The sequence below is a fragment of the Pogonomyrmex barbatus genome, unplaced genomic scaffold (assembly GCF_055798465.1).
Source record: "Pogonomyrmex barbatus isolate J1 unplaced genomic scaffold, ASM5579846v1 scaffold1, whole genome shotgun sequence".
Lineage (NCBI taxonomy): Eukaryota > Metazoa > Arthropoda > Insecta > Hymenoptera > Formicidae > Pogonomyrmex > Pogonomyrmex barbatus.
Window position 1 is genome coordinate 22,485,939 of NW_028297098.1, and position 18,039 is coordinate 22,503,977.

The 18,039-nt window shown below is 40.3% G+C and overlaps 1 protein-coding gene and 1 long non-coding RNA gene across 10 annotated transcripts in view; one reads left to right on the forward strand and one right to left on the reverse strand.

The window, feature by feature from the left end:
- LOC105431957 (uncharacterized) overlaps window positions 1-18,039 on the reverse strand; it is a 52,675-nt gene that overhangs the window by 6,104 nt on the left and 28,532 nt on the right. For all 7 annotated transcript variants that reach the window (XR_016139387.1, XR_016139386.1, XM_089077432.1 and 4 more), the window contains exons 9-12: window positions 16,973-17,442; window positions 10,237-15,781; window positions 8,693-9,172; window positions 203-345 (exon numbers count right to left, since the gene is read on the reverse strand). Coding sequence is in view for 5 of the 7 variants with exons in the window: in XM_089077432.1 (XP_088933558.1) it covers window positions 203-345; window positions 8,693-9,172; window positions 10,237-15,781; window positions 16,973-17,442 (6,638 nt within the window). In the remaining 2 variants the exon portion in view is untranslated. The remainder of the gene's footprint in view (window positions 1-202; window positions 346-8,692; window positions 9,173-10,236; window positions 15,782-16,972; window positions 17,443-18,039) is intronic.
- On the forward strand, window positions 6,542-17,809 carry LOC148938251 (uncharacterized). Of its 3 annotated transcripts, none has more exons than XR_016139396.1 (2): window positions 6,542-6,810; window positions 16,969-17,809. It is a non-coding gene; the product is annotated as an uncharacterized LOC148938251 (long non-coding RNA). The 3 variants fall into 3 exon arrangements; XR_016139398.1 differs by having other exon boundaries at window positions 6,542-6,792; XR_016139397.1 differs by lacking the exon at window positions 6,542-6,810 and adding an exon at window positions 15,595-15,729.

The following is an 18,039-nucleotide window of genomic DNA, read 5'->3' on the forward strand; positions in this document are numbered from 1 at the left end:
GCGAGAGCACCTGTCTCCCATTCCGTTAATCTGAGCGATGCGAGAGATGCAACGCTGCAAGTTCGCTTCGCGTTAAATTGCGATAAGTACGATATTTCTCTCGAAAGTTGGGCAATAGTTTTTGAGCGAGACGTGCTGCAATCTGAGGTCCATCCTCTATGTGCATTAAGCAAGAAGGAAATTTTAACAAATTGCAACTTACTCCGAGACTCGACAGTGACGAGCGAGTGGCGAGATGGCCCGGATCGATGTCGTCCATGTCTAGGACTGTGTGACTAGAGCCTGCTCGTGATCCTGCTCCGATAATCGGCGTGCTGCATGCCTCCGACAAACTGCTTCCATCGTCTGCGATATCATGAGAAAACTTGGTTACTCAGACTGACTCAGATTTCAAATGTCCAATTGAGAGATAACGAGAATGAATATTATTCAAAAAGTAGAATTTTCACAATAGCTTAAAACTAAAACAGCCATTTCGACAGTGGTTTTAAAAGTCTGAATTGCTAAATATTATAAAATATAACGTTATTTTTTATATTTCAAGAGAGTTTTTTTAATTTTTACTGTTGTTTTTATTATACTTTATCATAAATATAATAATACAGTAATTAATTTGTGATAATAATTTTAGTAACAATTTTGTATTTGCGCGCAGAAATTTTTATATTTCATATAAATTAAATTCTTTTTTATAATTTTAACTTTAGTTTAATTGTATTCAAAAAATTTTTCAAATTTTTTTATCACGCTAATCTCTTCAAGTCCAATTGTAAGAATTGTTAAAATCACTTTATGACTAACTTAATATTAATTCAGGAGTGGATATTTCTTGCTGCCCATATTGCTTCGAGCACTTGGCAAAGATACTCGCATATCCTAGCTCTGAATCGCTGTGTGACGCTTTCTTCTCATCGTTAATCGACGGTGACTTTTTCTCCTTTTTTGGAAGAACTGGTAGATTCTCGATTACGCGCTTCATTCCGCCGGTCAGAATTCCGGACGAGGATCTGTTTTTCGAGTCCAAGACATTGAGAGAAGAATCATCTTTATGATTTGCCAATAAAGCTTCTTCCTTGTTGATGGATGTTGGAAACTCATTATCTTTCGATATTCCATAGTCATGCTTTGTTAAAGGAATTTTTTCTATTGTATGTTCTTCATCATTTTTTGATTTAACAAGATCAGTCAGTGGAATTTCCGATTCGATGATAAGATCATCAGGCTCTAGATTTTTCTTTCTATCCATCTCGTTTGTACCGTTCGATCTTGAATTCGAAACTGTTTTTTGTTTTGCGTAACAAGAGCCGCAACAACACTCCAGAAACAAATTTGAGGCGAGACACTGCATCATTTTACCAGTGGACCAAGAACTTTGGGTGGAAGATTCTTTGAAAGTCGAATAATGAGCACCCTTTGCCATCTTCCTGAGATTAATTCAATTTTTTCACTCTGTAGATTTCTCTTGCTAGTTAATTATTCTTATTTCTTCTCTTGTTCTTCTAAGTCAGCTTGCACACGAGATTCAGTATGAGTTGATAAGAAGAGATAAAATGGTTTCACTAAATTAAACAAAGGTAGAAGGATCGTCTCACTTTAATACTTCAACGGTACTTTTCATTTTAAAATAATAAAAGAATAGTATATTATTTTCAAAGATTTAAAATTAAAAGTAACAGCACATATTTAAATTGATATTTGCTGATGTTTTGTAATAAAACAAATAAGAGAACTTCGAGAGAGATGTAACATTGAACGAAGCATTCCCTATACTGACAGATCTGTCCATTTTATTATTTGTTATTCAGCTAAACGGAACAGGAGCAACGATAATACTGATTTTTGCTTCCTGCTTTCTGGCACTAATTACTTCTACATTCAAGGTCCAGTATCTGGTTTGATAACAAACGATAAATTTATAAAGAAGGAAGTCATAAAATCATATAGAGGGAAATATCTTTTACGAGAAGATAGAGATTAATTTAATAATATAATTTTTATAATTTTTTTTATTAAGAATATAAATCTCTAACGTTCTTCAATATTAAATTTTCTTAAATACCTAAAATCTTTTTTAATTTTTGATTGAAATTTCATTGTTAATAATGATTTCACAATTCTTATTTGTATCTCCTGCAATCAGATATATTTACTGATGTACTAAATATTCAAATCTTTATTATATTTGTAAAATGATATGCGAATTTTAATAATATTTGCGAAAAAGATAAGAAACAGACATCTGTAAACGTGCCATTTAAACGCCATGTTACGAAAGCCGCATCATTCATGATTTTCATTTGTCGAGATAATCATTGTTGTGCGTCGTGCTGAGTAATGTTAAAGTAGTGAACAATTAAATGTTGGGTAACATCGTCCACCGATAACCGACATAATAGCCGACGCTTGGCGATGCATTTCTAATCGCGCCCGATAATATTCTCGTGGCGACACAGACGGAATCGGTTTGTAGCTTTTGTAAATAGGTTTAGGTGAATGTGTGCCAAGGTGAAAACGTATCGAGGTATCTCCGCGCTTCGCCTGAGAAAAATCACTTTCATGAGTCCGTACACTGCGTTCTATCAACTGCCGTCACCGTCGGTTAAAGAAAGTTTGTTGCAGCAAATATGACAACTAAGAAAAATATATCTCTTTATATTTAACTACGTATCGCAGTATTATGCATTGCTATTACGTAACGTCACTCCTAATCCTACAATAAATTTTCTAATTTTATCTTCACGTTTCATTAATTTTCCTTGCCTTTTCTAATTAACTTTTTATTCTAGAAAAGTGGCCTTTTATACGTTTCGCGATTTGCGATTCAATTTGTCGCGGGTGCCGTCGTTAAAATTAAGATTGAGTATCGTAGACACATGCCCGCATGCTCGTGCTCCGTGTTTGTGCGATACCAGATGGGGAGGGCTAATTAAATCACTCGGCCCTACCAAGCGCGAGTAATTACGCGTCTGTCTCTCGCGAGTAATTTCGCCACCTTCGGATTGTCTCTCCACAAATTTGATCTCGTTCCCTCCGGTTTCCCATCGCGCGCGGAAAACCGAGTAGCGCGCCCGTTACCCTCGGTTGAATTGTATATGCGTGCACGCACGTGAACGCCATATCCGGGACATAGTACTACGCACCGAGAATGTGGGCGAAAGTTCTGGCGTGCCTCGCCTGATGCGAGAACGCAGTTTCCAGCCTCAGCGGCCGATTAGACGAATTATTATCCTTTTATAACCCGCAAAAAAAAAAACATGATACAAAACGGGATCTCAGAAGAAATTGTGTGATTAGCGAAAACAAAGTATCTATGTAATTAAATTTTCTCAGCTTTTCATATTTGCCTCGATCGTTCTCGCGTGGGGTAATTAAATTTCTATAATGATATTTCTGTCAAATGTTATTATACTTTAAAGCAAACGGTTTTAGTTGATCTTCTCTCTTGCACCTTTATTATGCGTTCGGCGTACAATCGTCGCTTCCGTTTTGCTTGCGTTTTGCTTGCGTTTCCTTCCTTTTTCTTTCCTTTCTTCTTTTCCTTTTTGCACTGGCTGATCCTATGACTCGCGTTTACCTTTCCTTTAGAAAACGCTATTGCGCGTATCCGCGTGTAATTAAATTACTCACTACCGGAGTTATTCGCTAGAACCGTGGAAGAAGAGAATGTACGCATGCGTCGATATATATGTTTCACCGCAAAAGCAGTAGCCTGCACTCGCAATTATCGAATTACTCTATCGAAGCGTGGATATTGTCATGATAAACTACTAATACCAAGCAAATTATGTCAGCCTGTTTCTACGTAATATAGATAGTATCATAACGTTAGTCTTATTATACCAGAACATTATATTTTTCAGCGAAAATTGCCTACTTTGCCGTCTTTTAATTGCCTACAAAGACTATAATTTATTTTTTTTACGTATTCTTTTTCCATTTCATATCAATTCTTTGAAATAAAGAATACATTTAAATAGAATTGATAATAAATATATATATATTACAAGATCTTCTCTATTTAAAATGTGTGGAGCAAGAATTAATATAACGAATTAATGCATGAACTGTAATATTTATGAAAAACTATTCATACTGTTTTTTTTTTGCAAAATTTTTTTTTTAAACAACGCCGATTAAAACAATATATTCGCGTAATTCCATTAGTCGGTTAAAGTGGATCGTAGAAATCTAAAAAAGATGTCATGCGGCGGTTAAAGACGTAACGTCCTGCTTCATGGTTGTCCGCGAAGCGAAGAACCGTTCTAGCAATCGTGCAAAAAGCTTGACACGCATTCCAAAACTCACAGCAACGATGGTTCAATGACATTCTTGACTTTCTTAACGCCAGCTTGATCCTTTCTCGTTCATTCTCTGAGAGAATTCTAACTTTTGGGAAAATATTTCTTTTACGACTGTAACTCTGTAACGCAAAAGGAAGCTTCTCAAGAAATACAAAAGTTTAAGATGGTCCTCTCAAAAAATGCAAAAATTAAAAATTTTTAACATATGACGATATTTATTAAGTCATTAAAGTTTATTTGACGGTAACATAATTTAATTCTTAGGCACCTTATACATAGTTGCTGTTAATTAGAGAGCTTCGCCAGGCGAAGAGAAATAAGATAACTTGAATATCCTGCATTGCTCGCGGCATAAAACGGTAATTAAGAGTCGTATTAATCTTTATTCGTGCGAAAAATCGATCTGGTTTGAAGCGGTAACGATGATCGCCGATGAATACAGCATAAAGTATTGCAGTGCCTGCGATGTTAAACGTAAATCTGTCATCGACCGGTCTCTAACGAGCAAAAAGAATAAACGAGTACGTGGCGAACGAATGCGGAATTCTACGGCTCGGAAATCGCAGACGTGCGATGCATACAATCCAGCGAATTGTAAAATGTTGTATGATAGTATCGCAAGACGATATTAATGTGAATATATATAAGGTACTTCAAGAGAGAATTTCTAGAATTTTCTTAGAAAATATTAAGATTAAATATTTTATTAAATTATTTCATTTTAGGTAATCAAAAAGCTAAAGGGCCAAATATAATTAGAAAAATAAGATCTTTCTCCTTTAATTTACATTTATTTTTGTTCACATCATTTTCCAAAAACAAGTTAAGACAAGATATGAATTAAACTGTCTTTCTTCATCAATCAATTTAATTAGAATGCACTTTTTATTGAATTAAGGCTCGACTCTGAATCGAGGTTTGTTCGAGTAAGCGTTGAATCGATTGGATTACCGGATGTGTATAATACTGTATATTAAAGGGAAACATCGAAGTAAGTAGATGAACGTTAAGTTATATTGACATTTAATTATATATAAAATTTTTATCCAATATTTAGATTAGAATTTTTAGATTTGAATATATCGATGTTGAATTCGATTTTAAATTCGATTTTTAGTGAATTTCATTCGTAGATAGAGTTTCACACATGAGGGAACGATCGCTCAGATGAAATTTTGTGTATGATTTGAAGATTTTATCCCCAAGCTATGAGTTGAAGGGTGGTTTCGTCCGTTATCGATCCACGAGAGACGCAACTGAAAACGGGAGTGGCAAGGACCTTAAATTTCTATTCGAACAGCAAAAACTGAACTTCATCGAATTAAAATTAATTTAATATTGTAGATAATTACTGAGTTTAAAATAATAATTAATAAAAAAATTGTCTTAAAACAAATATTATTTATATATTGTACTAAATGCAAAAATTATTAATGTTTCAATAAGTAATACAGAACTCTTTCCTTTATCATAATTACAATTATATAAAAAATATACTTATTTTATCTTTAAATATGTTTATTCAGATTAAAAGGCTATAGTTAAAAGAACATTTCAAAAAAGCACATTCTAAAATTTCTGTTATATAAAAAAATGTGGCTTTTTTAGTAAAAAATGTTAAAACAAGAAATTGTTTTCAATATCGCGGTATTTAATATCGCGACTCGTTCTCTCCAACCACTACCTTTTTAACTATGATAACTTGTTATGTAGGCAGAAAGACCACGGGCCAGATTATTATCGAAAGACATTCACGTTCAGAAGTAGACTGGGTTAATGCTCGACGAACGTTGCAATATATTTCGCCGATCGATAAGCCGGCATATAAAACATACGGTATACGAAAACATTCGAATCATTTCATTCGATTGGCATCGACGCGTGCAGAAATGCGTGTACTCGTGAAAAAACATACGTTACACGTAAATTCTGTAAATAAAGTGGAAACGGAGGAAAAATAAATCACACACTTGCGTCGCAAGTGCGATGTCGTTGCCTGCATGAATGTCGATTTTACAACGCGTCCTGTCGCGGGAGTGACACCAACGAAAGATTCAACAATACGCACACGCGGAGTGCGTGCGGAGTGCGAGGAGTGGTCCTTGCGTGGCATTATCGATTGTCGCGCGTGCACGAGCGACCGAGGAGCTGCGGGATGGAGGGAGGGGGGGGGGGGAGGGGGGAGGCAGAGATGTCGGAGAAAAGGAGGGAAACCTCGTAATAAAGCAGTTGCACTTGTTACACACGAGCGAGCACCTGAACGAATGCGCCGCATTATCAATGCGCGACGTTCTACTTGTCGCGCATAAAAAAAGCACGTACTACCTCGCCGCAGAAACGAGCGGGGCACCTGTTTTTCCGCGTTTTGCGAAGAGAAAAAGAAGAACCGAGAAGAATATTGCCGCACTTCAGGAATGGAGGAACGCTAATCTAAGAGAGTTATCCGCCGCGAAATAAATCTCCTTCCTGTGATTGCCGATTGCCAGCGATCGTAAGCGTAAAAAATTCAGTAAATACATAATCAAGTCTGAAACTTAACTTGAAGTTTGTTGTATAAGAAAATGCAGAAAATTATTTTTATATAATATAAAATTGCAGTTAATATTTTCTTGTAAGTATTATAATGTAAACATTCTGTGTTATTCTGCGTCATTTTTTTAATAATCATACTTGGAAGTGCTTTTAATTCTACGTTGATTTTATTTGCTTCATGTTATAATGATAATAAAACGTGTTTTCTGATTACATTTAGATAAATATTTAAAAACAGGTAATTTTAGATTTACTATTTCCTATTTCTCTTGATTAAAAATTTATCTTAAGATACGAAATCTAAAGGTTTCCTATAATCGTTTATTGATTTTATGGTTTATATCTTTAGTGCACATTTTTTTTCTAACGTATTATGAAATCTGCTTTCTATTATCTTCGTTTTTTCTCAAGAGAAAATATATATATATATATAAAATATTATTGGCGGAAGGATAAAGCTACTTTCTTGTAAAGGTTGCGTGTCACGATCGTGTTTTATAGTCAAGTACTAACTAGGAAAACACTTTGATGTCCGGAAAATTAAATTTACAGGGCATGATGTAATGGGTAATCGTGACATAATTGAATCATAATTGAATTAATTGAATTAATGCCAGAGAAAAGCCAAATGTAACGAAGGTGTAAGGAGGTGTCGGAGAGTTAGCTCAGACTTGTTATTACACTAAATTTCACGCGACGAGTAGCACGCTTTCGCAACGTTGTCCCGCTTTTCGCAATGTTTACGCCTTCGGAGAAGACACGAAGGAATTTTGCCACTGCATAGATTGCTCAAGTTTACGGATAAAAGTCACATTACAGCAGACGTACACATAAAATACGTAGGTATACGGAATGTCAGAATCGTTAATGATTAACATTAAATAACAGACAATCTTTTCTTAGCAACAATTTTGAAACAAATACTTTGCTACACATACTTCTAGTGTTGTAAAATCTAATTTAAGTGTAAATTTTTTCAGAAAAGACATTATTCATGTAAATTTAAAGAAAACATTCAAATAAGAATTCAAATTTTCTGATGAGTTGCATGTTTTGAATTTCGCCGCGTACTTTCCGTTTCCCGCCATTCACCTGCGAAGAAATCTAAAAACATTTTCTCTCTTGCCATGCGTTCTTCTTCATGACGACGCTCGCTGTAATTTCATATTTACACTTAATCATTTGCATGGTGCGCATCATGTGTGCGTGACGATGCAGCGGCCTAATTTATCGCACGGGAATCACACGTATCCGCCGACCAAATTTCCTTTCATCTACGCGCTTTCTCTCTCAACGTCTCTCAAAACGTGCCTACAGATTTAAGTGAAACAGATATATTCTCCGTTTTTTTTAATTTTATGAAATATAATTTTACAAAAGTTTACATCAACACACATATAATTCATAACTATAAGAATGTACCAAAAGTCACACACTTTCTCTCATTATAAATAACAGATTCTCTAGTCAAATTATAAGACTTTCTCTTCGAAGTTTTATTAAACAATTCATAAAAATTTAGTTAAAATATTAATTAATTATTAATTATAAGTAAAAAATAAGATAACAATTTTAGTGTAATATAGAAATAAGCGAAAAATAGATGACACTCAGATAAGCTCTAGGAATTTTTGCAATATTAACTATTTCTCATGTATTTATTGCTTTTAAATTTTTATCAACAAAGATTTTGTGCAAAAGAAGAAAAAAGAAAAAATAAATAAAAAAAATAAGAGACACTAATATGTAACTTGAAATAAATACAGGAAATACTCGATGTTCGCCGGGAAATTTGTGATTAAGAATGACTGAACTTCTGGCATAATTTATGAATAATTTAAAGAAAAATTGTGACTCACCTGACGTAAGCGACATCGCCTGTTGCCTCCTCGATCTCGAATTATCTCGCTTGCCAGTAGCCGATTGCGAGCCGGAAACTTGCAGACCTGGTGCGCTGACGGCGCGTTTGGGTCCGCCGCCGATCGCGCCGGGCCCGACGTTGCTGTTCCTGGCGAAACCGGGCGGTCGATACCGAGCAGATTTGACTCCGCTGTGTTGCGGCAGGAAGTGATAGACGCTGTGCGCCTTGTGCATCGGTGACGAGGACGACGCCGCCGCTGCCGCCGCCGCCGCCGCCGCCGACGACGACGACGACGATGACGACGACGACGACGATGACGACGTCGTCGTCAGGCCGGTCGGCGCGCTTGCGGGTAGTCGCGGCAGAGAATTGGTGGCTGCACTGATGGCGGATTGCATGCCACGTGGTAGAGTCGTCGCTCGTGATTCCCCGCCGTATTCCAATTCGTCTTCGGTGTCCTCGTCGCCGGCCGATGCACCTGCACGATAAAACAATCGTTTTTCGTGTATCGGACAACGATAACAATGTTAACGCATTTGGAAATGAACTAGCTCTTGTGCAATTTACATGATCGCATTTTAAGTGTGATCTAGATAAATGTTATCTGCGAATTCATTAGATATGCAACCTTTAAATTTACTATTTGCGTACAATGCCGTTCCATTTTATTTGACTCATATATATATATCAGAAATGTATATTTATTGGTATTCGTAAGTCGTGCACGCGTGTATCGAAATTATTTATTCATAAGTATTTTACATTCATGAGGCGTCATTCATTCATTCATTCATGATTACGATGATGAGACCTGAGAAAGTAATTCTATAGAAAAAAATCGTATTCATTAGCAAGCCTCGAGTAACTTTCTTTTCGTTTCATACATATAAAAAATTATTGTAGATTTCAAATTCGATTAAATTTGCTTATATAAGTTTCAGTATATGAGTTTCGCGATAAAACTTTTTTTTTTAATTCAGGAATTTGATCTCGATAAATATCCACAATAACAATTTAATAAATAGCTCATAAAATACCCCGGATATATATAGTTGGTACTTTTATTATTTTGTTTACGTTTTATGTTTTTCTCATGTAATTTCACTGTTTATCAGTAAATTTATTTTTATTAAAGAACGAAGTAAAACAGACTCGGAATCGCGTGCGGCATAAAACACACAAGGCGGAGTTGCTTTCACGCTTCCTAATTCTGACTTAATTTACCAATATAAGTACAATTAAGTTAGACCCGTAGCTGCGTGTGCGCTCTATTCATTTCACATAAAATATAAGCCCATTATCGGGACTGATCTGGCTACAACATCTAACGTATTCAGTCTGCGCTAAAGCGTAATTGCGGAAAAGGAACGCTCGAACAACCTGCGGGATTGCTTCGAGTTGGAGAGGCAAAATCGAGCTGTAACGCCAATTACCGCCGTTTCCGCAATGTAATACGATCTGCGCAAGATCACTCCGCGTGGAGAAGTACACATCATATCCATTCAGTCACACATACGCGGAGACAGTCACGCTCGGGCTCACCTGATTCCCCTCTGGTGTTAGCGTCAGGAACAGAAGATCTTCTCCGGTTGCTCCAAATTCTCTCTTCGACGGAACCGCCGCCAGCTCCGCCGGTCCCGCCCCCGCTTCCGCCACCGATCGAGCCGCAACTTCTCACCCTGTCGAGCTGCTCTCTGGAGAAGCTCTTCGGATTGAATAGCAAATCGCCGGCGCTGCGTCGCTTTGCGGCCAGGGCACTCGCACTTGCACTAGCACTGCCACCACCACTAACATCACCGGAACACGCTAACAGGCTCAATTTTGTCCTCGAGTCGGCGGCCATCAGTGCGGACTCGAAACTGCCGCGCCAGGAGAATCTTTCATAATCGCTGGCCTCTCGTTCTTCCCCTTCCTGACCGGTAGAGACTGCTGGGTGGCTGTTGATTAATAACAAAGGATCGTGAGATTTCGATCTCGGCAACTGCAAGTGCGCCGATGAAGGCGCATTGGTGGAATCGGATGTTGAGTCATCGTCCTCAGTGGTGGACGCAGAGGATGGAGTTCGGTGGTGTTGAGAATATCGTCGCCAGGTGGTGGAATGATGATGTGCTGCCGGTCCTCCCTCCGAAACCTCGTGCATTAGCGCTACCAGTCGACTGCCAATGTGATGCATTACTTTAGCGATCAGTGGCGGGCTGCTGTGCGGCGTGGAGTTGGCGTCCGAGCTCACGCCGTCACCAGCCATTTTTGTAAAGCTCTGCACCAGTTTCTGGTAAACAAAAGCGGTATCTCTGCCCAGACAGGGCGCAGGTTGCATCGTGGAATCCGAACCTGATCCTTTTATCTGTTCTCTCTCTTTATCCGATAGAGTCGTATCACCACCAGTGGAAGTGGTGTCAAATTTGCTGATGATCTGTTGGCAACTCTGCGAGATCTGTTCTTGCAGGGCTGATCGGCGGCCTCCGGCAGCGCCCTCGAGATCGGAGCTAGTATAATCTGAGCTGTCATAAGAATCTGACCACGTGTCTTCCGAGCTGAGATACTCGACGATCTCTCGCACTTGTTCGTCGCGTATTCCCGGTACCGTTTTCATCAATCGCGTTAGCTCATTTTCAAAGTATACCAATTGCGGCGGTTTAGTGCGGTTCTGGACGCAAAGTCGCGCTTTCGAAGTGTAACCCGGCAGTCGAGGACTCGGTGCCGGCGAGGCGCCGCTAGAATTTGCATTGGTAGAGTTTTGTCCCTGGCCCGATCCTTGGCCGTTCGAGTTGGCTACCATTGTTTTGAAGAACTGTCGCATCTTAGACATCATGAGATTCGTCTCCTCGTCGCTAGACCAGTTATTGAAACTATCCTTGCGTGACAGCGAGGCATTCGCCAGGTGCGGCAGACTCGCGTGATTCACCGGATGTTTCGTCAAGTTGTTCTTACCAATCGCTCCTTCCTTAACAATGTTTTGGTTCGCGTTCTGAGAATGCTCCGAGGTCTTATTCAGCGAGCGATCTTTGCCGATTTCTTGATCAATCTCAATATTACTTGTTTGACTTTCGTCTGGCAATTTCTGATGTTGAAGAAGATCATCGCAACTGCCGACGAAGCCTGAGTCTCGCGATTGCTGCTTCGATCGTTGACCGTCATTAGAATTTACCGAAACCGAGTTTCTCGAGGAATCTATTTGCGAGGACGAGGCTACGTTCAGAGTATTACTACTATTTGTAAGAGTGGACGGCGAAGAGGATGAAGACAGAATGGACTCTGGTTGCGGAGTTTTTGCTCTGTCCGAATCCTCGGAGTTCATCGCCTCGTTCTCGTTTTCTATTACAACTTCGTTCATCAGTGCCATTTCTCTACTGGGTTCCGGCGTCTTGTTTCGATCGTCTGGCACGCGTGGACTTTGAGTTCCTAAATTTCGTGGTTTTTTCTTCTTACGTTTCACTGTGTCGAACTGACCATCCGTGCCAAAAACTGCGGTCTGGCCGTCTTCTGTACCATCAGTTTCCGTCGAAGAACCTTCAGACTGCGTTTCTTGCGCGTCCTGATTAAGGCTCAGGTCTTGAAGAGAATTTTGCGAACTCAGATTTTGCGAGCTCTGCGTGAGAGCCAACAGATTATCCAGAGAAGAACTGTGAGATCTGCCTGTACCTCTCGCACGCACTAATTTTTTTCTTCTTTGCGCTTCTGGACTAGGTCGGCCTTCGGAATCACTTCCTACCGAACCATCGGAATCTCTTCTATCCTGATCAAAGCCGAGAAATTCTGATAAATAGTATTTTTCCAGTCTAGAGGAACTCAGGAAACTGTCACCATTGTTTAATCTGTCCTGACTTTGACCACTACCGTTAGTTTCATCCTGGCCGAGCGATTCTAGCCCTTCAGAATGAATCGATGAAGTTTCCGACAAGCTGTCGACTTCGCGCGAGCCCATACTCGAACTATTTCCATCACCTCCCAAACCGAAGAAGAAATATTTTTCCAATTCTGAAGCGGACGGTGGTCTTGGTTTCTTAGAGGGACTTCCGGCTGCCAGACTCGGCTCCGTTTCACTTTCCTCGCAAGATTCCTCGACAATGGTATGCAAAGTGAAGTCGATCGCCTGTCTGCGATAACCTCTGAGTTCTTCTTCGCGATCGCCGAAATTATTGGCTTCATCTTCGGAACTTTCTTCCGTGGCAGTAGTCGCACCCGGTTCGTCTTCATCATGCGACACTTCTTCCACCCAAGAATCATCGTCGGCTAGACCTTCCTCGAGTATAATAACACCGCTCGTATTCAAATTATCGTCGCTGGATTGCGACGAGGCACGTAGATTCGCGTTCTCTCGGTAATCCGTCACGGAACGATCCTTTGACACGTCATCCGCATTCTCCTGCCGACAATTGAGTGGCTTCGGCACGTTCTTCACGGACACGTCGTCGCTTTCACTAGCACTACCGACACTCAGCCCACTATCTACTTCAGGCTCGGCTGACTGATGACCCGTCGCGACGGCAGAGACCGCGACCGCGGTTGGTAGTCTTTTCACCATCAGCGGTTTGCGCGGAGCGTTCTTACGAAGCTGTGGCTCGCTCACCGCCTCCAATGCCAGCTGAAAGTAACTGGCCAGACCTCCCTGGCCTCCAGTCGAATGGATCTCATCTGGTTGCAGCAACGTCGTGGTGTCTGACGTGACGACGCTCACCGGTTGGTATGACGCTTCTTGAGTAATCATCACGAGGCTTCTATATTTATTACTACCACTCGTATTGTTACCGCTGTTGTTATGCTGGGCTGGATCTCTGATAAGGTCCTTGGCCGACGCTTGGCCGTCAGCTGGGAATCCATTCTCCTGCCGAGTGCACGGGCGTCGCTCGACTGAGCGAAACCGTGTCGCGTCCCCCTCCTCGGGGCACTCACCACTACCACTACCACTGTTACCATCACCATTTCCTCCCACCTGAGCGATATCGCCTCTCACCGGGCCGTCATGCGCAATGTCCACCTTGCTGCCGTCACCGTCTTGCTCCTCCGCGCTTCTCAACATCTCCTGGATCCTGCTGGTGGAAATCGCATCGCCCACGTCGGCTCGTATGCGCTCCTCGCCCGCCGCCACCGTCGGGTCGTTGTCTCCTGGCCCGCCATCTTGACCGCTGCGACGACACGTAACGGAGCGATAGCCTTCGTCGTCGTCTTCATCGTCGTCGTTGTCGTCCTTCACGTCGATCATCGACTCTATTGAAGACCGCCCGCTGATCAGTCTCTGGTCAGACTGCACGCTCCGCTTGGCGCCGCTCTTCGTCATCGTCGGATTTGTTTTGTCATCACGATCACCGCGGAGATGATAACCGTTCTCCTTGATGCCTCTCGACGTATCCTCCGTTTTCCTCTTGCCGATTTGAAACAGTAATTCGTTGTTGATCGCGGCGACCTCGTTATTGTAATCGAAGGATAACTCGGCCGGAGTCACCTCGTACTCGTGAAGCTCGTCGCTGCTCACCTCGCTGCCTGTGGTGTTGCTCTCGTTGCTAGTGCAACTGTCGGCAGACGCGTCGGCAATGACGTCGATGTTCGTCGAACGATTTGCTTCTGATAAACGTTGCTTATCTCCTCGCTCGTCGCAATCGTTCATTATGATCAATTGTGTATTCTGTTCGTTATCGGAAACTTGATAGTTGGCATCAGTCTCCTCGGGAACTGAAATTTCGGAGGAAACTTCGAGAGAATCTGGTACAATGGTGGAATCCCAAGCATCGCTCGAAGATGACTTTGAACTTTCGATCAGATCGTTCTGCAATGTTTCCTTCGATGCATCGACAGCTTCCTCTTCGGAGTAGACCTGTATTTTTGACATAGGTTTTTCGTTTATTTTTAAAACAGCCGTTGGGAGATCAATACTATCGGGATCGAGCATCCTGATGGATTTTAATTCAATTCGATTATCAGAACAATCATTATCGTCCGCTAAATAGAGTTCTTCAGGATTCGAACGACGTTGCAGTAAAAGAGGAAATCGCTTAACATTATTATTATTAGTTCCATCTTTTCTATTACGATATTTTCGTTTGTCAGTCAAATTAGCAGCAGATTCATCCGATAACTTATCATCACTTTTAGGCTGATCGTTGCCGACGATATAAGACTTGGAATGTCTTTTAGATTCTTCCAATTCATTTTTATTCGTTTCTCGTTCATTATCCATGAGAACATCCTCATTTAAGTGTCTTACATGTTGTAACACCACCGGCTCTTCTTCAGGAATCGCAGTGACGCGTTTCAAGGTCACGCCACCTTCCGCCGCAGAATCCGAATCATCTTCCTCATTGTCTTCGATATCGTTGTCACTAGTAAGCGAGTCATCGTTCACTACGAACACCCTGGAGAATCTATGCGAACTAGAATCCTCTTCCAGATCGCTGCTGTCCGCCGAGGATCTCCCGGACGAGCTGCCCGAGTCCTCTCGCGAATGTTGATACATTCCTTGCGCGCTTTTCTCAAAGGACGACGACAATGAATCTTCACAAGCGGCCTCTTCGTTCTCTTCTATTTCTTCCGTCTCTTCATCACCCTTCTTGCACTCTGCTTCGATGTTCTTCGTTTCTTCTAGTCTCTGTTTACTCTTCGTGACAGAGGAACCAGATTCATTGATATCTTTCGCAGATGAGTTTTCTTCCTTCCTGAATTCTTCAGTCTTTAACACCACTTTTGCTTCATCTTTTACGTCCTGACCTATTTGCGGTGACTCGAGATTCGTTGGCGGAGCCGTTACTGTCTCAGTTATCGGAACGTACAGTCTCGAAGTCAATACTTGATCCGGCGTACGGAAGGTGCAAGTAGTTGGATCGAAGGTGCCAGCTAGCCGCGGATCCAGACGCGTACCATGAAGGGGCTGGTTGAATCGAGGATGCCAGGCGAACCAGGGTGCCGCCGGATCACCTCGTAGCCTCAAAGTTCCCGGCTCGGCATGACCGTCGTTGCGACTTATCATGGATGACGCAGCCGCTGCAAAATCGCCGGTCCACAGAGCGGCCGGTATCGGCACTGGATACGGGACCGGGACCGGTATGGGCACCGGTACCGGAAGCACGTTCGCGCTTCGGGAACCACCGCAGGCCTGGATAGAACGACAGGATAATGGCTCGCGATATTCTTTCATAATAGAAATTTTATCTTTAATATCTCTTAAAATTTTTTGTACTTCTTTCTTATACTTCATTTGCATTTATTTCTCTTTTTCGTTAACTAAACATATTTTTATATATTTACACTTAATTTTATTCAAAATTGATTTATTTCTTTTTTTAGTCTCTTATATTTTTATATACAAATTTTATTTTGTTAATTATGTATAAATAAATGTCAAATATTTTTCTATACTTTATGTTTAATTTAATTAAAATTATATAATCAAATCATAACAATAAAAGACAATAATCGAAAAAGAGAAATTATATTTTATGTATTTCTTGTTTCAATCTCGTGTCTTTGGATAAAAATATAGAAAAAATTTATGAATTACTTTTTGATCATTTATTAAAATTTATTGCATGAAACTTAAAAATGTATTAATTAAATCTTTTGTTTTCTCTAAATATGTTCCACTTGTAAATGTCAATAGAGAAATGGGTTAATAACTTGAAAGCGAACGGTGACAATCCGCTCAAAGCGTTTATCGATCAGTATAATCAGCATGAGGCGTCGCTCGATATACGAGTACCCAAGCACGGTTTATTGACAAAGTGTGACCGTGAATTCCGCATAGCTGCTGTGCGACTCTCTTCGCTAGTAGAACGTGAATGATTAATTTAACTGCGGCAATGCGTTTTTGTCAAACGGATGCGCAGCCAGCGGCACTCACATGATTGCGGTCACATGAGTCGTGTTCATATCCATGAAAAACTTTTTTCATCGCTCATATCATCTTTTTGTTCGATTTATTTATTTATTTTATTACAAAAATCGAGTACGCATATTTAACGTATATATTTTATATCAAGTAACATTATATTATATTTCTTAAAAATTTATTAAAAATACAGAAAATCACCATAAAATATTTATTACAAATCATATACAATATGCATAAAAGAATTAAAATAAGCTTTATTATTGCGAATTTTCAATATTTTAATCTTTAATGCTTAGAGAGAAATATAATGAAAATTATGTTTTTCAGATTTATTTAATAAATATGTCAAATTTCTGTATCGATCTAATTCAAATTCTTTCGAGCATATCGTATGTGAGATGTATTATAATAATAATAATGAAGGTATGATGATAATAATAATAATAATGAAGGTACCTGGCAAGCAGCGGAACCACGTCCTGGACAGCAGCTCCACACGTCCTGACCGACGGCGTCTGCTGTACCGGCGATGTTGACACCGGCGCCGACGCTGACGATCGGCGTCGTCGGCAACGGCAAGGAGCCGCTCTCGAAGTAGTCCCAGTCGCAGTCCTCGAGCGACTGTGCGTGGTGATGATGGTGGCCTCCGTTGCGCGGCAATCCGTTCAGGTAGGATGAGCTCGAGCAACTACTGTCGGCGTCGTCCTCCTCGCGGCCCGACGATGAATCCGAGCTGATGAAGACCAACCGTCTGTAGTCCACTACGGATGCTGGCTGATCCTGACCTGGGCCACCTGGCGCGGGATTAGGACTGCGCTGCCGACTGCTTCCACCCCCGCGTCCGATTAGATTCAACGTCTGCAGGCTCTGCAGATCCTCGCCGCCGCAGCAAGCTCTCGCGTGCGATCTCCCGCGTCGCCGCGAACCTTTTTTAACAATTTTGCTCATGATTCATTCGTTTATGCCGGCTGATTCAGCGAGAGTACGATAAGATCGCGGGGACACGTAGATAAAAGACGGAGTTCTCCGATAAGCTGAATTTATCGAACCGATCGAGACGTCGGTAGCCGTTATCGTTCTCATCGATAACTTTTTAGTGTTCCGGGAGTTCAAATTGAAAATAGCATAAATCTCTTAAAAACATGATTAAGCTGGATACTTCATGATATTGATTCTTTCTAAAAATCTTAAATCATTAATTTTCTATTATTTTGTATCTAAAAAGAAGGTGTAAAATAATCCCATCTATTAATTTGCTAATCTTTATTTATTAAACTTATTTATTAAAATCGATGGTAATATTTAGTTATTAATTTTACATTTTACATATTTCTATAACAGTGTTATGTTAGTTTAATTATTTATTTACTTCTACCAAAGGATATTTATTATAAAGCTAAAAGATCTTAACAAAATTAAATTGTTGATATCAAAGACATATAAATTATTAATAAAAAAAATTAATCATCATTGTAAAATTATTCAGAAGTGTGATCTTATAAAACAGAAAAATTTAAGAAATT